Genomic DNA, 26,744 nt, shown 5'->3' with positions numbered 1-26,744 from the left:
GGTGCTGGACTTCTTGGGAAGGAAACAGCCCCAGGGTGGCCCTGGGTCACCCTCAGGCCAAGGCCCCGGAGGTGCAAGCTGAGTGTCTTTTTTTGGGAGGGAGGGGACAGAGGTGCCTGGGCTCTGCAGAGTCTGGGGTCCCTCCAAGGCAGGGAGCTGCTGTGGCCAGGGAGGGCCTGGCAGAGTCTGCACGTCCACACCCTCTCCAGCAGCTCCACATGGCTGGTGGGAAGGATCACTCTCCCATGTAGGTCAGCAAATGCTGAGCAGACAAAAATCCCAGGGTGCTCTTGCTTGGGCCAGGTCCAGCGGCCGAGGTAATAGACTGATCCTTAGCTCCTTCATCCAGGGGGAGAAGCCTGGGCCTATTTGTGCCCCTGGGTTTCTCCCCAGACATCCTCCAAGGAGCTCAGGTATTCCGAGGCAAAGCTTGGCCCGTGTCCCCAAACGCCCTCAGATCCGGTGGACCGGGCTTAGCATGCACACCACCATCCTAGGGTCTCAAGCCCACGGCAGACATCTCCAATCACTCACGGAGCCCACCCAACAGGGCTGGCAGGCAGCCACTACCAACAGATCCCAGATAATCTCAGGCCTCACTGGGTGGGCCCCAGGGGGTTTTTCACCAAAGCAGACTCTGGCCGCCTGCAAGGGGAGCTGGGCCTGGCCTGGCAGTGACTGTGGCCTTGCTTCCTAGGATGGAGGGCAGATGGCAGCCTTCACGATGGGCCCGGGCCCTGCTGGCTGTGGCCCTAGTGACTGGGAGTGCGTCGTCCACGGGGACCACGGTGAGTGGGGAGCACAGGCCCTCACCCAGATGGGCTGATGCTGAGAGCCACGTGGCAAGATGCAGGGCAGGGGCCCAGGGCACCCTCCACTCCCAGGAGCACGCCTTACACGCCGGTCAGGCCAGCCCCTGGGTGGGTGGGGGGGGGGGGCTCAGGCCACTCCAGCGTCCTTGCCGGTTTGGCAGGCCGGGGGCTGCGGGGACTGGGTGCTCCCCTTCAGTGCAAAGACCTGGGGTGTAGCGTGTGGACAGGTGGGTTTGGGTCCTGCAGAACCCAGGCTGGCCAGCACCTTCCCGCAGGCCACTTGGGAGCGAAGGAGGATGGTTAGGTTTGGCGTTACGATCCCACCAAGCCCCCAGAAGGTTCCAGATCTCAAGATCAGGCAGCACCTGAGGTGCTCAGCTCTCTGGGAGGTCCCTCGGAGACCCCCCTGGAGGTCTGAGCCGGGGCTTCGAGCAACCCACCCAGGGGGCTGTGTCCTCCCGTCCAGGGCACGGGGTCGGCGGGCCCATCTGGCCAGGTGCTCCAGCCTCCTTTTAACCGTCGTGGGGCCTCTCACCCAGGACAACAGCCCAACGTCCAACAGCCTGGAGGTGGGCCCTGATGCCACCGCCTACTGGTGGGGAGAGTGGACCAAATGGACGGCGTGTTCCCGCAGCTGCGGGGTCGGGGTGACGTCCCAGGAGCGGCACTGCCTACAGCAGAGGTGCTGGTGTGAGAGCGGGGCCCGTGGGGCTGGCCGCCCGGACTGCAGAGGGGGGTGGGGAGGTGGGCAGCAGCTGCTGGGTGGGGGGCTCGGGCTGAACGCAGCCTTCAGGTTGAGGCTGCACAGGCCAGCTGAGCCAGTCAGTCTTTTCACTGGCCTCCCTTGGGGACGCGGCTTCTGTCGGGTCCCAGGCAAGGGTGTCCTGCGGTTCATCCCTCTCTGGGGCACTGGGAAAAGAAGACCCTGCCTAGGGCTCTTTCAAGGAGTGGTCAGGTCCGCCTTGGCCTTCTCTCTCCTGAAGACCCAAGTTGAATAAACATGGGGTAAGCCTACAGTGCAGCGGTTACTGCTGGCCAGACCTGCGTTCACATCTTGCCTCTGCAGCTTCCTAGCTGTGTGACCTTGGGGAAGTCACTTAACCTCTCTGAGTATCAGTTTCCTCTTTGTGGATCGGAGATTATGCTCGAGCCCACCTGATGTTTCTGAGGATGCGAGACTGTATGTGCGTGTGTGTGCGTGCATGCGTGTGCGTGTGCGTGCATGTGTGTGTGTGTGTGTGTGCAGAGGGCTGGGCCCGTGGTGAATGCTGTTCTGCCATCACTAATTCTGTGGCCTAAGACTTTGCACTGTGTGCTGAGGACTCAGACATGAACGGGACCTCACCCCTCCCCCGGGAAGAGGCTGAGAAGAACCCTGAAACTATGGGGGTGCCTGTGACAGGAGCAGGCTCTGCTGGAGCAGCGGAGATGGAGTGGGGCAGAAGGAGGCCTTGGTCAGAGGAGCCCGAGGAGGCTTGGGGCTGGGGCACGCTGTCCAGAGGAGGGCTGGGAGCAGGGTCAGGATGGCAGCCGGCCACTCCTGACCTGAGCTCACAGCCCGGGTCCTCCCTCTAGGAAGACGTCTGTCACGGGCGCCGGGAACCGGACCTGCACGGGCACGTCCAAGAGGTACCAGCTGTGCAGAGTGCAGGTGAGGCCCGCCCGGCTGGACCACCACCACCCTCCAACCCCTCCCAGGCGGGACTCCAGGAGGCTTCCCTGTGGCCCCAGCCCTGTGGACACTCTGTCCTGGGCCTGGCCCCTGCATCCCAGTGAACAGAAGTGGGGGTGGGGGCCCCAGGCTCAGAACCCCTCTCCCTGCCTCAAGGCAAGCCCCTGGTGCCCACCACGGGCTGCGGGCACCTGAGTGGCAAGGGCCCGCTTCTGCTGGCAGGGCTCTCACATGACCTCAGGGCTGGAGGCCTCTGGCCCCCTGAGCCCCCTGCACCCAGGGTGAACCATGTTCCCGGGGAGGCTTAACGTCACAGGTGGCCCCGTTCCAGCTGCAGCTCCCGCGTACCCGCTCCGTGCCCACGCACTCAGCCCCTGAGCCTTCTCTGTAGCAAGGTGGCCGGGCCGGGCTGGCTGGAGGCAGCCACTCTGGCTTGGCCTCCAGACATTTCACAATGATGGGGCCCGAGCCAGTCTGAACCCCACCCCCAGGGCGGGGTGGGGGGCAGAGAGATGACCGTGTGTGTCTTTGTGTCTGTGTGCACAAGGGGGGGTTCAGGGGTCAGCGGAAGTGAGCAGCCTGGCTTCTGGGTCGGCCTCGTGGGTCAGCTGCCCTCCAGATTCGAGTTCAGGAGGGACACTCGGCCAGTTGGGCTTCTGGCCCCCTTGGGCTCCTCTTCCACGAAGTCAAGCCCATTTAGTCAATGCCCATGTCCCAGGCCCCGTGGCTGTGGCTGCAGACACGCAGATGGGCCCCTTTCCCCAGAAGGCAGAGTGAGCACAGGCCAGGCTGGTGTCCCCCCAGCTCCATGGGCAGCGGGGGAGATGGCCAGGGTGGCGGGGGGTGATGGGGTCCAGCCTGCAGCAGCGGGAGGGCCCGCACACAGGGGCCTGGAGGCCTGGTGCCCCCGCCCTCCTTCCAGAGAGCCTGACAGATTGAGAGCGGGGAGGAGAGGCCACCCCGCGGGCCTCGGCCCTGGCACGGCTGTGCCGGCTGCAGCCACTTCCTGCTCAGCCTGGACAAAAATGCCTTTGTCGGGCCGAGTTCCTCCCAGAGCCTCCCTCCCTGTCTCTTGCTTCCCAGGAGTGTCCGCCGGACGGGAGGAGCTTCCGCGAGGAGCAGTGTGTCTCCTTCAACTCCCGCGTGTACAACGGGCGCACGCACCAGTGGAAGCCTCTCTATCCGGGTACCGCGGCCCTGGGCCGGGCAGCAGGGCCCGCTCCACAAGGCTCTGTCCCTTGTGGCTGCCCCCTGGGGACCACGGGAGGGAGCACCCTTGTCCAGCGGGTGGGCAGGTGGGGAAATAGGCCTGGGGGGGGTCTTGTCGAAGGTCCCCAGTAGTTCAGGCAACAGTGTACAGGACTTGGGTTCTCCTGCTCACGGAGGAGGTGCAGGGTCCCCAGGACTGGCAGCCTGGGGCCACCAAGTCGGCTCAGACTTCCTGCAGAGGGGACGCTGCCCACTACTCACAGCGCAGCAGAGGCTGGTCTCTGAGAGCCTATCTGGGCCAGATTGTGTGCACCTCAGTCCCCATTCCTACCGCTGAGGCCCTGGGCAACGTCCCTTCCACTGTCCAGGTGTCATTGTCTCCACCTGTGCCATGGACAGAGGGCTGTCTCCGTCGGGCGGGGGGCGAGAGGTGTCCCCGACTCCGGCTCTGCAGCGCCCTGAGACCCCCGTCTCCCCACAGACGACTACGTGCACATCTCCAGCAAGCCGTGTGACCTGCACTGCACCACTGTGGACGGCCAGCGGCAGCTCATGGTGCCCGCCCGCGACGGCACGTCCTGCAAGCTCGCCGACCTGCGAGGGGTCTGCGTGTCTGGAAAATGTGAGGTTGTTCAACACTGTAGCACAAGCACCCACTGGTCCCCTCGCGCCCGCCGCCCACCCCGTCCCCCCAGGCGGTGGCGGCCCCGGGGTCTCGCCTCGGCGCCCTCCCAGCAGCCTCTCCGCCTCCCTTTCTGCAGCCCATCGGCTGTGACGGGGTGCTCTTCTCCACCCACACGCTGGACAAGTGCGGCGTCTGCCAGGGCGACGGGAGCAGCTGCACCCACGTGACGGGCAACTACCGCAAAGGGAACACCCACCTGGGTAAGAGCCTCGGGCGTCCGGGGTCCAGGGCCTGGGGCAGCCTGCCTCCGGCCGCCGAGTGACTGCGCAGGGTCCTTCCCCTCCTGGCCTCCTCGATCCTCTGCCCAGGCCCAGTGGGGCTGGCCCAGCAGCTCTGGAAGGACCCATTGGGGACAGGACTGAGAGCAGCTCTGTGTTCGCACCCCTAGATCCCAGGTGCCCTGGTGTGCATGGGTCTGGGGTACCACCTGCAACTCAGCACAGCCGACAGGGAAGTATTAGCCCTGCTTGTAGCAGGGGGAAACTGAGGCACATGGTCGGTCCTCGCTGCTGACCTGAGGGTGGGGCCTGGACACGTGCACGTGGAGCTCTCAGACCCAGGTCCCCAGGGCTGAAGGGACGCGCTGGGTCCCACCGGCCCCGGCCGACCCAGCGCAGAGCCGGCCCCTCTCTTTCCCGGGCCGTGGCTTGTCAGTGGCCTCACAGGAGCATCCACCTCTGGGGGCTGGGCCGACAGGGCATCTGTGCATGTGCTGGGACTTGACGATTTTGGAGAGATGTTACTTATAATACTCGGGGTTAAATGGGAGGCATTCTTGGGTCTCGATTAATGCAGTGGGATTGAACTGGGTTATCACAGCCGCTGGACTGGGAGAAGCAGGGCAGCTCGAAACCCATTTAGCAGATGAGGAAACTGAGGCGCAGGGTGGGAATTGCCTACTTGAAGTCCCCCATGGAGGCCAGGCATGTCTGGATGGAACCAACCCTGGAGAGCACCCGAGGACTTGGCTGTTGGAACCGCACTGCTCCTGGAGGTGGAGCAGAGGGATAATTTTGGAGTTAGTGTTAGAGCCTGGACGTGGGACCCAGGGATGAACACGCCGACTGAGGAGGGTCAGGGTAAGAAAAGGAGGAGTGTCTTAGCGGAGGCCCAGCTGGACAGGGCTCTGAATAACGCTTGACAGGCACAGTGGGCAGAGGCAACTTCATTTGCAGGGCTCACTTCGGAAGGAGTGTGGGCAAAGACACTGTGTGCTTCCTGCCTTCCTTGCACACACCTGCCTTCAGGACCTTCTGCCAGGTCCCGGGGTGTGGACACAGCGGAGGGAGCGTTCAGGCAGTGCGTCTCTTTCTGAGCACCGCCTGTGTGCCAGGAGCTACAGGGTACGGGGGCCCATGCCTGCACGGAGCTCTCAGCTTAGGGGCCTGGGGGCTGACACGGAACCAGTCCCACCCAGTTTTACCGAGTGCCTTCTGTGCACAGAGCCACACGCAGCAAGCTTAGCCTGCTCCCGCCTCACGGCGTCTCCTCTGGACAGGGCCTATTGCTGCCATCGTGTTACAGACGTGGAAACAGAGAGGTTAAGAAACTAGGTTAAGGTCACACAGCCAAAAGAGGCAGAGCTGGGTCTGAACCCAGAGAGCCTGATCCCGGGTCTGAGGTCCTAACCACTGACCCACGTGGTCCCCTGGTTGACCTGTGCATGGTAACCATGGTAACCATGGTGAAGAAGCTTGTGAGCTGGTTGCTAATTAAAAAATGAGTATACGTAAACTAAGATCATGGCGTCCAGTCCCTTCATGGCAAATAGCTGGGGAGGCAGTGGAAACAGTGTCAGACTTTATTTTTCTGGGCTCCAAAGTCACTGCAGATGGTGACTGCAGCCATGAAATTAAAAGACACTCCTTGGAAGAAAAGTTATGACCAACCTAGATAGTATATTCAAAAGCAGAGACATTACTTTGCCAACAAAGGTCCATCTAGTCAAGGGTATGGTTTTTCCAGTGGTCATGTATGGATGTGAGAGCTAGACTATAGAGAAGGCTGAGTGCCGAAGAATTGATGCTTTTGAACTGTGGTGTTGGAGAAGACTCTTGAGAGTCCCTTGGACTGCAAGGAGATCCAACCCGTCCATCCTAAAGGAGATCAGTCCTGAATAATAATTGGAAGGACTGATGATGAAGCTGAAACTCCAATACTTTGGCCACCTCATGCAAAGAGCTGACTCATTGGAAAAGACTGATGCTGGGAAAGACTGAAGGCAGGAGGGGAAGGGGACGACAGAGGATGAGATGGTTGGATGGCCTCACTGACTCAATGGACATGAGTCTGAGTAAACTCTGGGAGCTGGTGATGGACAGGGAGGCCTGGCCTGCTGCAGTCCATGTGGTCACAAAGAGTCAGACATGACTGAGTGACTGAACTGACTGAACTGATATGTGAACCTTCAATGGGCCACCCACTCCAGTACTCTTGCCTGGAGAATCCCATGGACAGAGGAGCCTGGTGGGGTACAGTCCACGGGGTCGCAAAGAGTCAGACACAACTAAGCAACTGTGCACAAACCTTCATTTAAATAAGTGATATCTAAGCAAAGTCAACCAGTTAATCCTAAAGAAAATCATCCCTAAGTATTCACTGAAGGACGGGTGCTGTAGCTGAAGCTCTAATACGCTGGCCTCCTGATGCAAAAAGCCAACTCATTGGAAAAGGACCCTGATGCTGGGAAAGACTGAGGGTCGGGGAAAAGGCAACAGCAGAGGATGAGATGGTTGGATGGTGTCACTGACTCAGTGGGCGTGAATTTAAGCAAACTCCAGGAGATGGTGAAGGACAGGGAAGCCTGGTGCGCTGCGGTCCATGGGGTTGCAAAGAGTCAGACACAGCCGAGCTACTGAACAGCAACAAGCACGGTCCTCACTTCCCAATCATCTAACCTCTAGAATTATTGTTGCGTCTGTCAGCTGGAAATACTAGGGCAGAAGATAGACGACTGTGTCCCTTTTCCCAACCCTGTACCCAGCGACACCGGTTGGCAGTTTGAAATGGGCCACTGTGACAGGAAGTGTTTGCAGCCTGGAAATAAGCCAGTACTGCAGGTCACGGCACCCGCCCTCCCACCAAGGGAGCTGGTGGGTAAGCATTTAGGGGCACCCTGCTGGCTGGAAGGACAAGCTCAGGGTCTTCAGATGCCTGCAAAGGGGAGCAGCCTGTAGAAGTGTCTCATCTGCCAGGTGGGCCCACATGTTCCTCAGGTGACCTGAGGGTCGGCTCCAGCAAACCTGATTCTAGAACCTTCTCACCATCTTCTCCTGGAAGGCTTTTCATTTTTAAGACTTTAAAAATCTCCCCTCCTTCTCCCCAGCGAACCCTCTACCACCTTCCAGCAGCACCGTCCCTTCCTCAGACCCTGCCCCCAAGACCCTTGGTCCCTTTGCAGGGGGCTCTGCGAGAATCTCCGTGGCTGCCTCCTCACCTGCTGGGGCCTTTGATGACAGGCCCCGACCTGGGGCCGTGTACTTCCTCACCTACGTTTGTGATGTAGCAAGCCTGTAAAATAAATGCGATGTTATAACAGTGTGGGTTTTTAAAATAATAATAATGAGAGCATCCTCAGGGCCAGACTCTGAGCTACCCAGAATCTCCTCCATCACCAAGCGTGGGGGCCGTCATCCCTGTGTGTGGATGAGAACACGGAGGCCCGAGGCTCCAGCAGCTTGCCAAGGGCCACCTTGGTGACAGTGGCAGAGCAGGACCAAGGACGTTTGACTCTGGCCGATCTATGACCCTCGTGGCCTGTGGCGTCCCTCGGGAGGAGCAGGGCAGGTACTCGGGAGCGGCACCCACGGCCTCAACAGGAAAGTGTCTTGGAATCTGGCACCGCACAGGGCATGCCGGGGCAGCCAGTCAGCTTTCCAGACTCACGGGTAGTTCCTGCAGCGCCGTGCGCTCGCCCCTTGGGGGCCTGGGTGCAGCTATCGGGTGGGGACAGGGCTGCCCTGAGACACTGCCTCTCGCCTTCCAGGAGCACAAGAGGGTAGTGACCGCCATCCAGAGCTGCCTTTCCTCTCGAGAGGCGCCGGTCACAGCCGACCCGCCGCTCACCACTGTCCCCTCCCCCAGGTTACTCTCTGGTGACCCACATCCCGGCTGGCGCCCGAGACATCCAGATCGTGGAGCGGAAGAAGTCTGCGGACGTGCTGGGTGTGTATGTGGGGCCCGGGTGGCTCGCGGGGCTGCGGATTTACACGGGGTGAGATGTACGGGCTGTGGGTGAATGGGGAGCGCCTGGCCTTGCAGGTCGGGTGGTCCTGGAAGCCACAGCTCTGCCTGGGTGTGAGTGCCTGTGCATGGGGTGGGGGTGAGGGGGCCATCGGGAGGCTGACCTCATCCCAGGTGTGGAAAGACCTCACACTCGGGGCATCTTGACACAAGAGGGGGCTGTGACTCAGGTAGTGAGCACCCCATCCCTGGGGGGCCAGGCACGGAGAAGACTGGAGGTGCTGGAGGCGGCATCCCTGACCCCCCGTCCTGCCCCAGCGTCTGAGGACTGACTGTCGGGGGTGAGAAGGTTGAGGCAGAGCAAGATGGAAGTGGGTAGCCAGTCGGAAACCAAGGGTGACGAGCAGCAGGGGTGGGGTGCAAGCTCCCATCTGGGGCCCAGAGGTGATGTTCTGGCCACTGGCCATTCTGGTGGGAAGCCGGGTTCAGCTGGAGTCTCTGACCTGAGGACTCTGGAGTGCATTGCGTGGTGGCTGAGGCAGTGAGGCCCACCTGGGGGACGGTGTCAGGAAGGCCTCCCTGTGCGGCTGGAGGTTGGTGGGGCCATACACCTTGTCTGTACCCCTGGGGAGCCCCTTCTGGCCGAGGAGGACAGGTATTGACAACTGGGAGCTGACCTCTGCCAGGCAGGCCCGCTGTCCCTGAAGCCTGAGGCACCTCCCTGCCTCTCAAGGCATCTTCTTGGGGGCCAGGGCTGGCGGGGTGCAGCCACCCTTCCTGGGGGGTGCTGGTGTGGGGGTGGGGTGTTTGCTAAAGGTCCCCGGCTTGAACCCTGCACAGGCTGTCAGCCCCAGCGTCTGGGCCCCTGAGCACCAGCTGCTGACCCGGCAGGTCTGCAGGCTCCAGTCCCCAGCCCCGGACCCGAGCGGGAGCCTGGCCTCTGCCAGGCCGGTTGCTCTGTGGCCTGCGGGGGAGGGCGGTGAGGCCAGGAAACACCGTGTTCCCAGAGCTGGCTGCAAAGACATCGTTCTTGAAACAGACGCGTGGAAATACCGAGGGCGGCCCAGAGCGCCGGGGAAGCCGCAGGAAGGAAGGTCATCACTGTCAGGAAGCGGGTTTTGGACGCAGGCCGGGGATCTAGCCCCATGCGCGAGCCCGGCCCCTCGGGTCCCCTCGCCCGGCCCATGCTCTTGTCCCCGTTATTTTCGACGGTGCTGCACGGAGGGTGCTCTTCCAGCGGGCGGAGGCTGCTCGCTGTGTCTGTCTGATAATAAATTAACTGCCGGGCTCCGCCGTGCGAGTTGCATCAGGACCTTTGGAAGCTAAGCTCTTCCCTGCCTTCAGGCCAGTTCCTGGAATGGGCTCTAAGGACACCCTTTGGAAGGGATGCTGTCCCCGAGGTGGAGCCCCCCACCCCTGCCAGCCCTGAGGCCCCTGGGGAGGGCCAGCCGCCGGCTCTGGGCAGATGTTCCAGCCTGTTGCCAGGGGTGTTTGGGGGGGGGGGTTCCAGTTCCGGGAGCAGACGTCCTTCCAAGGTCCTCGGTTCCAAGTGTCCACCACACCCTGCCTCAGAGAGAGGCTGACTGGGAGCCCTGCCCGGGAGAAGGGGCAGCCAGGTCTCCCAGCCTGGCAGAGTGTCATGCTCCCAGCAAGAGCACCAGGCCGGTCAGCTTGGGGTGGTCTGGTAGGGCCTGCGGGGGACGCTGGGACAGGGCTGCAGTGTCTCTCAGCTTGGACCCCATCGGGGCGGGAAGCTGAGAGTGGCGAGTCCCCTGAACTCACGGGGAATCTCTAGCAGAGCCGGGTGGCCTGGTCCCAACCTGGGTGACTCCTGTGGGCTAGCGCGTGTCTAGGCCTGGCCGCTCGGTCCTGACGCTCCTCATCGCCCTGCAGCCTGGGCCCTTCCGAGGCCACTAGAATGGCAGGGCCAAGCGGGCCGCGGGCCACCCTTGGGCCATCTAGACAAGCCCTTGTTTATTTTAGGCTGGTTAGGAATGAGGACTCACGTCTGCCCGGCCAGGGCCACATGCTCTGGCAGACGGAGCCTGCCACTCCCACACCACATGAAGGTTCCCGGCTTTGAGGGTTTGGGGAGGGTCACAGGGCCAGGCTAACCAGAGAGCCTGAGCGTGGGGTCCCACTCCTCCCGGCCCTTCAGCCCCCTCCCCTCCCCGACCCCGGCACACGTGACTGGGCAGCTGTGGCCTTTCAGCTCTTGCAGATGAAGCCGGCTACTTCTTCTTCAACGGCAACTTCAAGGTGGACAGCCCCAAGAACTTCAACATCGCCGGCACCGTGGTCAAGTACCGGCGGCCCATGGACGTGTACGAGACGGGCATCGAGTACATCGTGGCCCAGGGGCCCACCAACCAGGGCCTGAATGTCATGGTGCGTGGGCCGCCGCAGGCGGGCACTCCTAGGCCTCCGCCCCCACGCACCTGGCGTGGTTCCTTCACTCCCCGGTCACTTGCTGATCCACGCCCTCATCCCAGCCCTCACTCAGATTTGAGTTCCTTCTCTGGCCTCCCAGTGACTCATGAGTTCGTTGGCTGTTCGCTCGCTCACCCTCTCACCTGTGTGGTCCTCCCTCCCCTCCCCGCCTCCTCCTTCCCTGGTTCTAGGTTAGCTCCCCTGGAGGGTGCACACAGCAGGAGCCCCCAGGACCTGCTTGGGGGGCTGAGGGCAGAAGGCTGATGGGGTGCAGGGGTGCAGGACCCCACTCCACTCCACAGTTGGGGATTGGAGCCCCCCATGGAGTTCCCTACTCCCGACTGCATGGACCCTCAGTGCCGAGAACGTGGCAGAGCTTGTCACGGCCATCCCCGGATGCCGGCCCCAGGATGCTCACGGCTCCTGGGGGTGGGGTGGGGGCCCGAGCAGAGGGCAGGAGGGTGCAGCCTTTAGGCCCAGCTTGCCAGGACTCTCCCCAGGGCTCCCGTCAGGAAATGCAGGTCACTGCCGCCTCGTGCCCAGCTCTGGAAGCGTAGCAGAACTGTCAGTGAGATCAGGGGCTGCTCAGAGGCAGTTCTGAGGCTCTCGGAGGCCTGCCAGCCTTCGCGGACACCGAGGGAGATGCTGGGAATGGAGCCCGCCCGCCTGGCTGATGCCAGAGGCTGGCCCGTGTCAGCCGGCAAACCCCTTCTGTCTCTTGCCTGGTTGCTTTCGGCCCTCCCGGGGCGGGGGCTGCACGGAGGAGACTAACAGATGAACCAGAGACCCTCTTCCCTGAACCCACCCGCGCGCCTTCTCTAGACCACCTCCTCCCCGATCTTAAAATCTTTTCCATCCAGGCGCCTGACCAACCAGCCAGGCCAATTGCACTGTCCATGAGTCAGCATTTATTCTTACCCAGGGCCACCCTGCCTTCCTTACAAACCGGGTGACAGCCTTACATGTACTGCCTGAAGCTTGCTGGGAGGGTTTTCTTTCACAGCAACTTTTCAGGGTCACTCCGGAGCAGAGCTCATTTTCAGCTTGCACCCCCAGACCAAGCTGACCTGATTTTGCGTCAAGTTTGGCCATTGCCCTCCTCTCTGACTTCATCAGAAGGGCACCCTACGCGGCCACAGCCGTGAGCTAAGAGAGGGTGCTGGCGCAAGAGTCGTGGATGATGGCAGCTGGGTCGCCTGCTGACCAGCTTTCTGTCCCTCTAGCCCTGGACTGCTGCTGGGCCCTCCCAAGCCCGGAACTTAACAGAGCTGAGGGGCCTCGTGTTACGTTGTCCAGCTCTGGTCACTTGATGGCCTATGGTCAAAGGGCCTCGGAGCCTGCCAGGAGCTTTTCCCAAAGCACATCTGTTTCTTTTAGGTGGTATGGCCTTTCTCTAGAACGCTAGGGTCTGCATTACCATTTTCTCAGCTGAGCTCGGCAGGAACTCCGCAGTCCGTCTTTCTCCACTAGACTCCTCCGTTACTGTAAGGGGCTGCTGGGTACCATGGCCCAGGTGGCAGGATGTATGTGCCACCACCTGGACCTCCTGCAGAGCCTGTTCCCCTCAGGACCCCACTCAAAGCAGATCCTCAGTGTATGGATTGGACCGGTACTCCCACACGTGGAATACGTTGTGTCCAAAATTCTTCATGATAGGGGAGCGTGAGAAAGTGATCATTTTCCTTTTATGTTCAAGGAGAGGTCCTTTCCTGCCCTTGATGACTGGACCCGGAGATTTTCACTCCCTGGGGCCGGTCTTCCCAGGGGTTAATCTCCGAGCAGCTGGAGTACCTGTGTCTTACCAAGGCCTCCAGCGCCCCTTCCCGCTCGTCTGATAAGCAGGATGTCGTTAGTCTAGAGGACGGAGGCCACGTAGAGTGGGAGGGTTCAGGCCCCTTTGTCCTGTGTCGTGACAGGGAGTAGGTGAGTCAGGGTGGCCCTGGGGCAGAGCCACCAACACCTGGGACAGCTCTCTTCTGCTCCTCCTTCCCGAAGGGGCAGGCGAGAATGTGCCAGACGGACGGGCCACACGGTCAGCTAGAGGGCACATTAATCTGCTCTAGAAGAGGTGCCATGTCGGCCCCAGAGCGGCAGCTGAGGCTATTGCTGGGCTGTCCTCCGTCACCCTCCTGGCTCTGTCTTGCTTCTGTTGGGGTCAAACTGTTGAATTAAATGGGGGCTATGATGGGGTCAGCACCCACGCATCCTTGAGGTCTTTGAGCAGCACCGATCTCTCTGTTTTCCCCAAGGATGCAATGTGGTTTCTGATTTACCGTCTTGGAGGAGGTTGGGACTCAGGTTCACAGGCTTCCCAACTATGGTATAGCTACTCCCTCCCAGGTCAGGGAGCCAACATGAGAGTTCTGCCAGCTCCCAATTATGCATCTGGGGGCTGAGTGAGCCTTGGATACAGCGGACGGACTCTGGATCAGACCAGGGTCATCTTGGGGCCATTACCTGTCGCCCACGTGTTCTCACAGTAACGGGAGGTAATAATGATGCTTTGGGTCCCTGGTCAATGAGGACCATGTGGACCCAGGTCCCACGGTGTCTACCTGTTTCTCCACTGAGCAGTTCACCACGTGAATAGCTGTGAGTTTTTGTGGGGAAGAACTGGGGGAGCCTTCTTCCTGGGGACTTGGCTGTTCCATCCTTCAGTGGATTCTGGGTCTAAAAAGTGGTCCAGGAAATAGGGCAGGGACGGGTGCTTGCGTGCGGCAGCTGCCTCTGCCTCAAGCGCATCCACCCTCGGTTTCTTCTGGTTGGATGGATGGAGAAGCGCCTTTCTGGGCCCATGCATGTGTCCCCAGGGCGTTCTTTGTTCTGTCATCTGTATCCACATGTGTCCCTGGCTACGGCGTCAACCTTCCGGCTCATCATGGTACTTGAGCCCCCTTGTTGTGACTGTCCTGGAGAGCGGACGTAACAGCACCTCTCGCCACCAGCCCTGGCCCACGAGGACCCCCAACACCAGCCCTCCGGGTGTCCCTCTGAGTGGCGCTGGTGGCTCCTCGCCGTCACACTTCCTTTCACCGCGGCGGACGGCGTGTCCTCCAGGCGACCCTACAGAAAATGGTTGCCCGGCGCCCACTCTTCTGCCGTCTGCTGCGATGGTCCCAGTGTGGATCGCTCCGTCAGTGTTGGCCTCGCCTCCTCCTGGGGTTTTCTTGCCTATGTGGCTCCTCCCTCATCCTGAACGAGGGCTCCCCTGGGAGACTCCTCCTAAGGCCTCACGCAGCCTCAGCTTCTGCTGCCCCCCGCGGCTGGTCCCAAAGGCCTGTCACGGATTGCCCCTTCTCCCCTGAGCAGCCCCATGGCTGCCCTGAGCAGGTGAAAAGGGGTCTGAGCACGAGCCCCCAGCTGGGTGGTCCAGGGAGGAGGCGGGCATGGCCCTGGGGGAGGCTGGCGGGGTTTTGAAGGCAGAGACCTCTGTGCCATCTTCTGACGAGGGCCAGGGGCTGGCTGTCACGGGGGTGGAATGACCACTTTCCAGGCCCCAAGATTCAGGGGAATCTGAGATTTCAAAATTTTCAAGCAGATTCACTCAGATCCCCAGGCTCCAAGTCTTCCCCGGGTCGGGCTCTTGGTGAGGTGGAGAAGCCAGCCTGGTTCTCTGGCCTCTGGGACACTTTCTAGTCCTGCCGGGGGAAGTGCGCGTCTCCGTGCGACACCGCGGAGGCCCTCTGGCTCGGCCTTAGGTTGCAGGTTAGGTGGTGATGTCACCCTAGCCTTCCACTGTCTTTCTCCATAGGCCCTCATCTTTTCTCCAGCCAGCTCCCAACACTTGAGACATGGCACCCAAAGCCCGCTATCTGGGGGGTATCCTCCCCAGCCTGCCATGTGGGGGGTATCTCAGGGGTCTGTGCACCGCCAGGGAATCACCCCTGCTGACAGGGAACCCCACACTAAACTCCTATTTGAGAGCCCACTTCCTGGGGCTTCTGACACCAGCTGACTTAGACCAGGAGAGCCCTTGGGGGGGTGGGGACGGGAGCTGGATAGGCCGGGGAGACGCTGGCGATGATGTGGTCTCAACGGGAGCCTCAGCACATCCCCCACCGGCTGTGATGCTGGGGGGCCCTCAGGGGCCTGGGCCTTGGCCCTTCACGCACGGCCAGGGTGGAGGTGGTGGGGACGGTCCAGTCTTACTGCTTAGGACTGCCGGCACGTGGTGATGGTAAAACGCAGGCTGGGTTTTCACTGGCTTTATTGCCTCTCAAGCACTCTCTGCTGCCCGAGCGCCCTTGACTTCTCGTGTCTGGGCTTCGTCTGCTGGTCCCGGGCTGTGTTCACGGGTCTTTGGACACGGGCTGCCCGTGGCGCTAAGTATAGCCTTGGGCGGGTGAGGCAGCTTCCTCCAGGCAAGGAGGAGTCCCCGGGAAGGACTCAGCTGTGGGCCTGTGTGTGGCAGGGAACCCTCCCGTGGCTCTGGGACCAGAGTCTCCTGTCCTCAAGGGGCTCATGCTTGGCGGCCTGAGCAGCCGCTCCAGGCTGATGGGGAAGGGGCAGGGGTGGGGAGGGGCCAGGGTCCCACTTCTTCTCCTGCCCCCCTAGGTGTGGAATCAGAATGGCAAGAGCCCCTCCATCACCTTCGAGTACACGCTGCTGCAGCCGCCGCACGCCCACCGCCTCCAGCCCATCTACTACAGCTTCTCGGATCCCGCCTCCGACAGCGCCGAGAGCCAGGAGCTGGACGGGGCGGGGCTGGCGGGCTTCCTGCAGCACAACGCCTCCCTCTTCGGCCAGGCCTCCTCGGAGCGGCTGGGCCTGGACAACCGCCTGTTTGGCCACCGGGGCCCGGGGATCGAGCTGGGTCTGAGCAGAGGCCAGGAGACCAACGAGGTGTGCGCGCAGGCCAGCGGCAGGGCCTGCGAGGGGCCCCCCAGGGGCAAGGGCTTCCGAGGTAACCAGGAGGAGGGGCGGGGCGGGGGGTGCTCCTAGGGAGAGGGCCCTCGGGCGGAGGGTCTTCAGAGCCTGCGGCCCGCAGAAGAGGGTGGCGGTGGCGCCAGTCACGTGTGGGCTGCGGGGCAGCTGTGTCCCCTCCACACACCTTCTTCGAGGTGGGTAAGGCTATCTCCACTTGACGGAAGGGGGCACTGAGTCCTAGGGAGGGGTCTTGCCCAAGTCACGCTGTCCCCATCTGCTGGGGGCAAATCCCAGAGGATCTGACCCTATAGCCTGTGCTCTTGACCACTCGGTGGAGACAGACAGACAGACAGACAATGCAGCAAGGTGTGGCGAGAGCTCTGGAAGGGAGTGATGGGCAGCTGAGGGGTACAGGGAGGACCTCGAGCTCTTGGCAGGGGGGACCCCTGAAATGAGGGCCCAGGAGTGAATTAAGGGTGAGCCGGGGAGGGCTTGGGGCAGGCAGGGGACCTGCATGGGGCGCTCTCCAGGGGAAGTGGCAGGAGGCACAGGGGGAGACATGGGGGATGGACAGGGGTCCCTGAGCCCCAGGCTGGCAGCTGGGCTGTGCTTCTGAGGGTGCAGGGGGCTGGCCATGACCTTCACTCCTGCCGAGGGCGGAGGGTGGATCAAGCTTGAGAAGAATGCACTTGTTAACTTGGGGGCACGTTTCCGAGACCCTCGGAGTCCTCAGGTAGAAAACACTTCGGAGGCTGTTAGTCCCCTGGGGCTGCGGTGGCAGCCGACCGCAAGCTGGGGCCGTAAAGCCACAGAAGCGCACAGACTCTTCAGCCGGCTTCCCCTCTGTGTCCGTGTGTCTCCCTGTGTTCTCCTAAGGACGGGGCATTGCAGTCAGAACCCACTCTAAGCCTCTAGCAATCTGCTCTGGAGCTGTGTAGTCTGTGGAGACCTCATTTCCACAGAAGCTCACATTCTGTGGCTGCAGGGCAGGCATGCATTTGGGGAGGCCCTATTTGACGCCCCTGCTGAGCTCAGGCAGGTTCCCCAAAGAGAGCTTGTCTGGATTGGCTTGCGGGCCTTTGCAGGACGATCTGCGTCCTCTTACTGGGTGGAAACCTGCCTCTGGGTGCTTCCTGGATTGGGTCTTTGAGGCAGCCCTGCCCCCCACCCCCCCAGGTCTGTACTACCCATGCCCCCCCTCCCCCACCACCAGGGCAACCCTTGCCCCACACGAGGAGTCACGGGAGGTTGAGCACTCATCTCCCCTGCAGACGGTAACGCCACCTGGACGGCTCTGGTGGGAGACCCAGACGACCGAGAGGCCGACACCCGTTTCGCCTCCCAGGAGCTGCTCTCGGCCAATGCCATCTCCGATCAGCTGCTGGGCGCAGGCTCCGACTCCAGGGAGCTCCCCCTCAATGAGACCGTCAACAGCATCTTCTCCCAGGGCACCCCGAGGGGCTCCCCGGCCGAGAGCCTCTATCTGGACTACGAGGAAAGCGAGGGGGCCGGGGCTTACCTGCTCAACGGGTCCTACCTGGAGCTGAGCAGCGACAGGCTGGCCAACACCTCCTCCGAGGCCCCCTTCCCCAACGCCAGCGCCAGCTTCCCCGCCTTGGCCGGGAACCGGACGCAGAAGGCCAGGTAGGCGGCCTCCCCGGCCCTGTCTGGCCAGGGCTGGTTAAGGTAGGGGGGCCTGGGCAGAGGTAAGGGGGAAGGGGCCGCCCCTGCCTGGCCCCTCGGGGAGCCAGAGGCCTGGGTTTTAGCGTCTTTCCCACAAGTTAGTACCATGGGTTGAAGTTACTGCTCTGCAGTGGGGCTGGGAAGTGGGGAGGCAGACAGTTCCGTGCACATGGGGCTGAGCATCGCCCGTACAGAGGAGGGCTATCGTCCCAGCCCCCTGTCTTTAGGGACTGGTAGGGCTGAGAGGTAGGTGAGTGACGCCTTTGGGGCTCAGAGCCTGGAGGCTTGGGGTCCTGTGGTTCCTTGTCTGGACGGTCATTGCACAATGGCCATCACACACGAGGTGGAGGTTCCCTGAAGGTAGAGTGGCTCAGGACAGCCTTCCCTGCTGGCCGAGGAGCAGACCGGGGCTTGGTCCAGTGGGGCCCCCAGCCAGGGGCCAGTCCCCAGGGTCAGGCACTGGGAGCAAGGCCTTCTGCTGTGTTGGCTGGAGCTGCTTCTGGGTTTGGGATGTGGGAGGGTCCAGTGGTGAGGATACACTGCAGACACCCGAAAAGTCACAGCTGGGGACGCCTGGACGGCCACAGCTGGGGACCCCTGGACGGCCATTGCTGGGGACGCCTGGATGGTCACAGCTGGGGACGCCTGGACGGCCACAGCTGGGGACCACTGGACGGCCATTGCTGGGGACCCCTGGACGGCCACAGCTGGGGACCCCTGGACGGTCACAGCTGGGGACGCCTGGACGGCCATTGCTGGGGATGCCTGGATGGCCATTGCTGGGGATGCCTGGACGGTCACAGGACGGCCAGGAGGAGTCTGAGGCCAGGAGCCTCCGGGGTTGGGGCCAGCTGGGAGCAGGGCGGCTCCAGGCCTGCTGCCATCACTGTCCCTACAAGAGGACAGTCCTGGTGACCAGGCCCCTGTCGTCCAGAGGCTCGCAGGGCAGCGAGGCTGTTTAAACAGACGGAGGAGGCCAGCAGACCCCAGTGCGGGCGGGGCCTGGAGGCAGAACAAGACCACCGGGTTTTGTTTCGTCCTGTTTTCTGTGGATCCACCTAAACCTCTTGGCTTTAGCCACGAAGCCATGGGACCCTAGCCAGGGCTGGGGGTGCAGAGGTGGGCATCCTTAGGGAACTGAGTTTGGTGGGATATTTGGGGTTCACTCTCAAGGTGGCACAGTTGGAGGTGACTCATCCCCAGAGGACAAGAGCAGGGGCGCTGGGCCCCCGAGCCCACAGGAAGTGCCCCTCTGGCCCCATTCTCAAGGTGTTTTTTTCTGGGGCGCCGTGAGACTCCCCGGCACATCCTGGCCCTTCTGAGGGGAGACTTTGCAAATGTGGACAGAGTGGGAGGTCCGGAGGCCCTGAGGCTGTGCTTCCTCTCCCAGGGCCCGTGGAGGCCATCTGCTGGCCCGACATGGGTCCAGAAGCTCGCAGAGTGGGCCTCAGGGGTGTGGGGGACCCAGCGGCTGGAGGGGGACAGGCTCTGAGTCTGAGAGCGGGATTCAGAATCAGTTGCACTTGCCTGTGTAACCTGGGGCCAGTTAGTTATTCTGTGAGCCTGGGGGGCTCTTCTCAGCCTCAGGGGTGTCCAGAGGACTGAATTCTATCCAGGGCACCTAGCCAGAAACCAGGAAAGAGGAAGGGTCACGAATGCACTCAGCCTCCAGGGCTGGGGGACGGGCCCTCCTGGGAGCATGGGTGTGAGGATGGCCAGCTCTCCGATGGTCGGTCCCTGCCTGAATGGGTTTACAGAGGTGGCATACAGGCTGCTGTTTAATGTGGCTAGAGGCCCGGAAAGTGCAGTGGAGATCCGGGTCACCATCCTAGTTCAGCCCCCCTACACACGCGTGTGCGGTGATCCTCAGTGCCCTGTCCCTGAGTGAGGGGCTTGTCGAGGGGCTCGTCAGGGCCGTCAGCTCAGGCGTCCCAGGATCCCCAGGCCGGGTCCCCGTAGCAGCTCTCGTATCCTTAAGTCACATTTTAAAGAGTCTCTCCCCTCTGGTCCCGTGGGTTCCGCCCCCACCCCTGGGCCCTTAGGGGAATGTCTGGGATGCAGGAACCAATACAATGACCATCAGGGCTCAGAAAGCCCCGAGGGGGTGAGATGGGGCCACTGCCCGCCAGCGGCTTCAAAGGACACCGTTGATGGAGACCAAAGATGGTCTTTGGAGATAAAGGGCTGAGGTGGCTGCGGGGGAAACTGCCAGGCCAAAATAGCCCTGTCGCGGCGAGTTGTCCAAACACAGGATGTCGCGTCTGCTCAGGGAGGGCACAATCCAGGCGTGGTCCAGAGAGCAAGGTTATTTTCACCTTCTCGGAACCGCCTCGAACAACCAGGGGAGGCCTGACTCCAGACACCAGGGCTGGGACGCAGACCTGGGGTCTCTCTCGCAGCCTGGGTGGGGGCGGGGAAGCAAAGCTCTTTCCGAGTCTCTTAGGAACCATCTAGGCCATCCAGGGAAAGTTCCAGATGAAGGACTTGGCGCATCCCTGCGCGATGCCCGACCCAGCCTGGCAATCAGCGGGCGCTAGCTTCTCTCCAGACGGAGGTGGTGAAGGGCTATTGGTCCAGAGATTTCCTGGGTGCTCTTCTCCCCAGAGAGCAGAGCGTTTTAGGCGTTGCATTGCTGTGCAAAGATGCGTTTTGAGCAGGAGGGCCCCCCCCTGCGCTGCACTGGGGCGAGCTGGGGCGGGTAGCCCCACCAGAAAGACCTTTGGTGCTGAAAACCCAGAGGGTTATTTTGAACGGCTTGCTGTCTCTCCACCATGAGTCACGCTGCCTGCTGGCCCAGGAGTGTGTAATTAGATAAAGATGGCGCGGCTCCTCCACGGGTGGGGTGGCGGGGTGGGGGCTGAAGCCCTTGGTCCTTGTTTGTTCTTGGGGAGATTTGGAAGCTGTTGACAGGAGGGCGGGGGTCACTGTGCTGTGTGGGGCATCCGGCTCTCCTTCCTCGAGGAGGCACCGCGGGCCCTTTGTTCAGAGATGCCTGGTCTTGGATGGGTGGGGGGCCCATCTGAAAGGGCCCCCTCACTTTTCAGGAGAATAGGGGAGGGCCTTCTGATTTCCCCCATACGTGTGGCAAGGCCGGGGCAGGCTCGGACGGGGGGCGGGTGAGGCCACCCGGTGAGGAGTCTCGGCGGCCGTGACCCAGCGACGGAGTGCCATAGGCTTTCCGCGCCGTCGCCTTGCCTCCTTCCTGGGCTCATGGAACCACATCAGTGAATTCATGACTTCATGTCCGTCTGTGGGTAGATTATTTCCTGGTTCTCAGAGCAGGACGTGCCTTCAAGGCCACAAGTGCAATGTAAGAGCCGTTCCTGTGAAATTCCAGGAGTCGGAAGGCAAACAGTAAACTCCCAGTCGAATCCAAACTGAGGTCTCTGTCACAGAATTGACTGGAAAGCCTTCTATTCATTTGTTTGGCTTTAAAGGTTTTTATTTATTTATTTTTGCTTGTTAGTGTTGTTGCTGTTGCCGCTCTGGACCATTTTTTGAAAGTGTTTACTGAATTTGTTACAACATTGGTTCTGTTTTTAATGGATTTTTGGTATTTTGGCCATGAAGCACGTGGAATCTTAGCTCCCCGACCAGGGATCAAACCCTTAACCTCTGCATTGGAAGGCGAAGTGTAACTGCTGGACCACCGTGGAAGTCCCCGGAAAGCCTTTAAGAATGTGTGCCCTGCAAACCCTCCTTGAAGCCTGACCTCCGGGCTGACAGAAGGTCCCAAGAAAGGACCTGTGGGTGTGCCCGTGCAAGGGTCTCGGCTTCAGGTGGTGTTCCGTCAGCCCCTCTGGATGGGAAGCGAAGCAGGGCTGGGCGATAGGCCCATCGTCCCACGCCCCCTGGCTGGCTCCGGGGGCGGCTGCCTCTCAGGGCAGATGCTGGGCTCAGGGAGATGTCTCCGCCACCTCCCTCAGCTCCTGCCGGGTCCACAACGAGCGGGCACATTGGATCCCGAGGTTGGGCCTAGCACACCGACTGGTTCAAAGAAGCAAACAGTCCTAACAATAGTTGGCCGGGCCGCCTGAGTTCCGGCCAAGAATCCCAGCCCGTTCCTGGCGGGGACCCAGCCCGGCGTTCCCTTGCTCAGCAGCCCTCCCAGACCTGGGCAGAGGCGTCTGCAGGGGGCGCGGCCCTCCCCCGTCTGCCCCCAGGGCTGGTCTGTTTTGATCCCTGGAGGCCCGGTGGCCAGGGGCCCCCCATTCAGTCAGAGTCCCAGATGGGGAAGTCTGCAGGAGAGGACCCCGGTGCTGTCTGCGCACACCGGGCGCCTCTGAGGTCGCTTCCCAGGGGTGAGGGAGGAGCTGTCAGTGCTCCTGTGGGGTCGGGGGGACGGTGAGAGGCCTGTGGGTATGGAAGGGGCAACTATGACGGCAGGGAGCCCCAAGTTCTTCACCCACCCTGCCCAGAGCCCCCGAAAGGGCCCCGACAGCTGCAGGGCCGTGTGCTCAGCCAGCTGTTGAGATGGAAAATGCCAGCTCCCCCTCCCTCCTAGCCCTGCCTCCCCAGGGGCGCTCCTTCTAGACAGTGGGCACTGGGGCCCCCGGAAGGGCAGCAAGACTCTGCCCTTCTGCCCGGAGGAGGGGCTCAGGACAGGTACACACAACTGCGTCCCCCGCCCCAGTGATGAGAACATGTGCTTCCACGGAACTCAGCCCCTTCTCTGCTTCACCTGCTTTCAGGACCAGGCCCAAGTCCCGCAAGCAAGGCGTGAGCCCCGCGGACATGTACCGGTGGAAGCTCTCGTCGCATGAGCCCTGCAGCTCCACCTGCACCACAGGTACCCGAGACGGCCTGGAGGGCGCCCGCCGAGCCCACCGCCACGGCGGGCGCGAGTCTGGGCCTCGGGGCCCGTCCGCGTGCTTGTAGCCTTGAACTGCCCTGTGAGCTCGTCTAGCGGTTTCCTGGCCCACGGGATGCGGTGGGACGCGGTGGCAGTCTGGGTGTCCTCATGCTGGATCACATAAGGGTCCAGCCGGGTGGAGGTCCGTCAGCAGCCCCCAGGCTCCCTCGTCCATCTTTCTGCATTTAGTACATTGTTAGGAAAAGCCTCCTCTTGGTTAAAACGTAGGAAAGCTCAGGCGGTGAGGAGAAGGGGAAGGTAGACCAGTGTGGACGGGGACAGAGGAGACTCCAGATTCCAGGGCCTCGTCTGGGGAGGAAACAGCGGGGCTGTCGGAGGCCCTGGGGTTGCCTGGACAGACACACGGGGTCAGTAGGTGTCAGGCCAGGGCTTGAGCCGATGTCTGTCTGCTCGCCTGGCCGGCCACTGCTGCCCCAAGACGCTGGCTTGCAGCCCAGAGGCTGGGACGCCCCCTGCCGCCAGCCATGGTCCCCTCCCTGTGAGTCTGGACGTCAGGCCCAGGTGCCGGCCTGCGGCAAACGCAGGGAGACCCCGGGTGCTGGCTTGTCTGTACCTGGGACTTGGTGTTTGGGCAAGACTGGGCTTGCTGCTGCCCAAAACGTGCGAGGCCCCTGCCCCTGCCCTCCCACCGCAGCTGGCCAGAGCTCTGGGAGCCCCTGCACGCTCTGGCCAGTGGCAGAAGAAGCAAGCAGCTGGCCGGGTCCTGGGCAGCTGGGGGTCTGGGGGTGCAGCATCTCAGGAGATGTGGCTGGGGAAGAAGCTGGGGAGGTGGCTCTGTGGGGCTCTGGGGGGCCACCGGCTCTCTGTCTTGGGTGGGAAGTCGGGCCTGTTCCCGGTATGCCGTCCTTCCTCCCCTGAGCAGGGCAGGTGACAGGCTGAGATTGCCCCCTGATATTCTGGAGGGTTCGAGGAGGGCTTCGTGGGGGTGTGGTGAGCTCTTGGGATGAACTATCTGGTCGTCCACATCCCATGCTCTTAATTTCTGAGTCTCTCCTCTCTACCTGTAAGTGGGATGTCCACCTATCCAAACGTGGTTATAGGGGTAGACAGGAAAGGGGAAAGAAGCAATCGGGGTCAAAGCTTGACAGCGGGGCGCCATCAGCAGGACTGCTGCTGCTGCTGCGTGCCACCAACGGGGCCTGGAGCGGCCACAGCGCTGGTCTGGGGAGTGAAGTCGGGGCTGAGTGTCGGGGCGGGGGTGTTGGAGGAGCCCGCTTTGAGAGCCTGCTCCCGAAGGGCAGGGTCCCATCTGAATCAGGAGCCCCGACGTTATCTGTCGGACTCCACGTGTGCCGAGGAGGCCGCAGCACACGTGGTGGGGAGCGTCTGCTGTTCCCCTTGGACACGTCCCTGCCCGGGAAGTGACAAGGCTTGAGATCCCTCCTGGACGAAGCCGCCTCGGTGGCGAGCGGCTGAGCCTGGCTGGCCCTGGGCAGAAGGCGGTCCCCAGGGAAGTAACCGCACCGTGTCTCGACGCCCACAGAGTGCTGGGCAGGGGATGGGCTGGCCCGCCCTGGGCAGCCTGAGGTGCAAAGTAGGATGCAAGGAGAAAGGAAGTGAGGAAGACAGGTTCTGGCTCTGCTGAAAGGACGCGCTCTCCTTCAGACGAGCCCGTCTGGGACTGGAGTGAGCGGCCCCGACTCAGAGTGGGTTCCCCGTCGCTGCGGAGGCACCAAATGGGGTCTAGGCAGCACTCCACAGAAGTGGTGAGCCGGGGTCCCTGCAGGATGGCTCACCTTTGCACATGCTGTGGTGGGCTTCTCTTGAAATCCCACTTGTTGGGGCGCTGACCCCAGGCCAGCTCTGGGAGGCAGGGGGGAGGGTGGTGGTTTAGAAACCTTCTGTGGCCTCTGGGGCCTGTGCAAACGTCACTGGTGATCAGCAAGTCTCCTGTGTCCTGAGCCCCGGCCATAGCAGCAAGCATTCTTTCTCCTCCTTAAAGATGCTCTTGAGAGTGGGAGAAAGGCAGGTGGATCGGTTTGGACCCTTCGCTTGAGTCACACGGGATGATTCCCGATGATTCTCGACAACCCCCTGGCCCAGAGCGAGGGGAGTGGAGTGGACGGGCTCTGAGACCCCCGGCCTTGCGGGCAGAAGAGGCCCACCCAGTCCGGCACTGGGGCTTCCTGCTTCTTTCCTTTAGAGGAAGGGCTCGGTAAGAAGGTTTGAGAAGCCCCGCACTCAGGACTGATGCCGCGAGGTGGGTGTCCAGAAGAGCGGAGCTGTGCCTCCCGTCCCATGTGAGGGGTTCCCGGGAGAGGGTGAGTGGCAAGCGGAGGCCTGGAGAGTCTGACCGCCCTCACATCACCCCTAGCCGGCGACGGCGCTGGGACCAGCAGCCCCGTCCCTCCTAATCAGGGCCTGCTGTTTCCCTGATGACGAGGCGAGAACAAGCAGACAGTTGCTGAGGGGCTGCTGGGACCTCGCTGGGCCCCAGAACTGGCGTCTCCGGAACATTCTGAGCAGGCCTGGCCAGGAAGCCAGCCCCCCGCTCAGCGACGGCTAAAGACGACACAGCCCGGCGCTGGCAGAGGGGAAGCCGCTATTGCAACCTGGCTCATCCCTCACGGAAAAAAGAAAAAAAACCCCGTGTGGGCCGCCTCCCAGGCTGTTTTCATTCCATCCAAGGCTGGGGCTTGGAGAGGCAGGAGCTGCCGGCTCTCAGACACGCGCCCCGGGGCAGGGAGTGCGAGTCGGCAGGCGCTCTTGGTTTATGGGGCAGGGCAACCCCCAGGGGAGGTCATCCGGCAAGGCTCCCCTCGGCACACATGCGCCGGTAATAACGACAACCCCAGCCCCTGACCCCACCCGTGCTCACACTCCCCCGAGTCGCCCTGGCTCCGCGGCAGGGAGGGAACCCCGCATTGTGGGGCGGGTTCGGCCCCTGGGTCAGCCTGGTGCCTGGCATGGGGGCACAGGGCAGGAAGAGCAGAGAAGCAGAGGGTGGAGGTGGTGGCCAAGGAATGAATAATTTTAGTTGAGGGCTGGCCCTTTACATACGGACCCCCACGGGATTTATAGAGTGAAGTGAAGTGAAAGTCGCTCAGCTGTGTCTGACTCTTTGCGACCCCCATGGACTTAGTCCATGGAATTCTCCAGGCCAGAATACTGGCATGGGTAGCCTTTCCCTTCTCCAGGGGATCCTCCCAACCCAGGAACTGAACAGGGGTCTCCCGCATTGCAGCCGGAATCTTTACCAACTGAGCTATCGGGGAGCCCGAGATTTATAGAGTAGCAGATATTTAATCACAAAAATGATAAAAGAAAGTTGAGAGGGAGCTCAATAAGGACTAGGGCATGCCATGGGAGGGCACGGAGGACCTGAAGGTCGAATGTAATATCTGAGGAAGGGCTGGAATGGTTAAATTATGCATCCACGCGTCCACCACCCATCCGTACTTCCCCATCTATCCACCAACCTACCCATCCATCCATCCACTCGTCTATCCGTCCATCCATCCATCCACTCATCAGCCTACCCGTCCATCCACCCATCCATCCGTCCATCCACCCATCCATCCGTCCACCACCAACCTGCCCATCCACTCATCCATCCCTCCATCTACCCACCCACAATAGTCACTGAGTGAATGAAGATGAGTGGCACCTGGCTGTGTTTGCCTCTGCGCCTCTGTGAGGGCCGTTCTGAGTTTACCAAAAGCCCGGTGACTGTGACTTCTTGGCTTCCCGTGTGGCTCAGATGGTAAAGAATCTGCCTGCAATACTAAAGCCCTGTGTTCAATCCTTGGATCAGGAAGATCCCCTGGAGAAGGGACTGGTTACCCACTCCCAAGTGTTCTTGCCTGGAGAATCCCATGGGCAGAGGAGCCTGGCGGGCTACCGTCCATGGGGTCGCAGAGCTGGACACACCCGAAGCAGCCAGCACATCACCTCCTCGTTTCAGCTCAGGGTTTGTGATGCAGCACTGAGTGCCCGGCCTGGGCAGGGTAGGCTGTGCAGAGAGGAGCTGAGGCGCTTGGGCCCAGGCGGGGAGGGAGCTCAGATGCATAGACCCGGCCTTGCTGGGACCCGCCCACAGTCCGGTCAGCTTAACTGTCGCTGTTCTGGACTGAAACCAGGAAGTGCCGAGAGGCCGGGTGACTCGCCCACGGCCCCGGGGCCCGCCTGCCAGCCTCCCGGAGCTCACAGTGGGCTCAGGCGCCCTTCCCTTGTCCTGAACCCAGGGGTCCTGTCCACCTACGCCATGTGTGTCCGCTATGACGGCATCGAGGTGGATGACAGCTATTGCGACGCCCTGACCCGGCCCGAGCCCGTCCAGGAGTTCTGCGCAGGCAGGGAGTGCCAGCCCAGGTACCTGCCACCCAGGCCCCG

General features: G+C 61.8%; 1 protein-coding gene across 1 annotated transcript in view; it reads left to right on the top strand.

Moving 5' to 3' along the window:
- ADAMTSL2 (ADAMTS like 2) overlaps positions 1 to 26,744 on the top strand; it is a 34,421-nt gene that overhangs the window by 1,480 nt on the left and 6,197 nt on the right. Inside the window, exons 2-13 of the mRNA XM_068961655.1 lie at positions 698 to 788; positions 1,352 to 1,494; positions 2,388 to 2,463; positions 3,568 to 3,670; positions 4,175 to 4,320; positions 4,455 to 4,578; positions 8,462 to 8,542; positions 10,773 to 10,948; positions 15,545 to 15,893; positions 17,128 to 17,500; positions 22,231 to 22,328; positions 26,597 to 26,723. Coding sequence (XP_068817756.1) covers positions 699 to 788; positions 1,352 to 1,494; positions 2,388 to 2,463; positions 3,568 to 3,670; positions 4,175 to 4,320; positions 4,455 to 4,578; positions 8,462 to 8,542; positions 10,773 to 10,948; positions 15,545 to 15,893; positions 17,128 to 17,500; positions 22,231 to 22,328; positions 26,597 to 26,723 — 1,886 coding nt within the window. The 5' untranslated portion in view covers position 698. The remainder of the gene's footprint in view (positions 1 to 697; positions 789 to 1,351; positions 1,495 to 2,387; positions 2,464 to 3,567; positions 3,671 to 4,174; positions 4,321 to 4,454; positions 4,579 to 8,461; positions 8,543 to 10,772; positions 10,949 to 15,544; positions 15,894 to 17,127; positions 17,501 to 22,230; positions 22,329 to 26,596; positions 26,724 to 26,744) is intronic.

This window comes from Capricornis sumatraensis, chromosome 1 (genome assembly GCF_032405125.1).
Source record: "Capricornis sumatraensis isolate serow.1 chromosome 1, serow.2, whole genome shotgun sequence".
Lineage (NCBI taxonomy): Eukaryota > Metazoa > Chordata > Mammalia > Artiodactyla > Bovidae > Capricornis > Capricornis sumatraensis.
The sequence above is the reverse complement of the archived record's forward strand: the minus strand, read 5'-3'. Positions and strand labels throughout refer to the sequence as shown.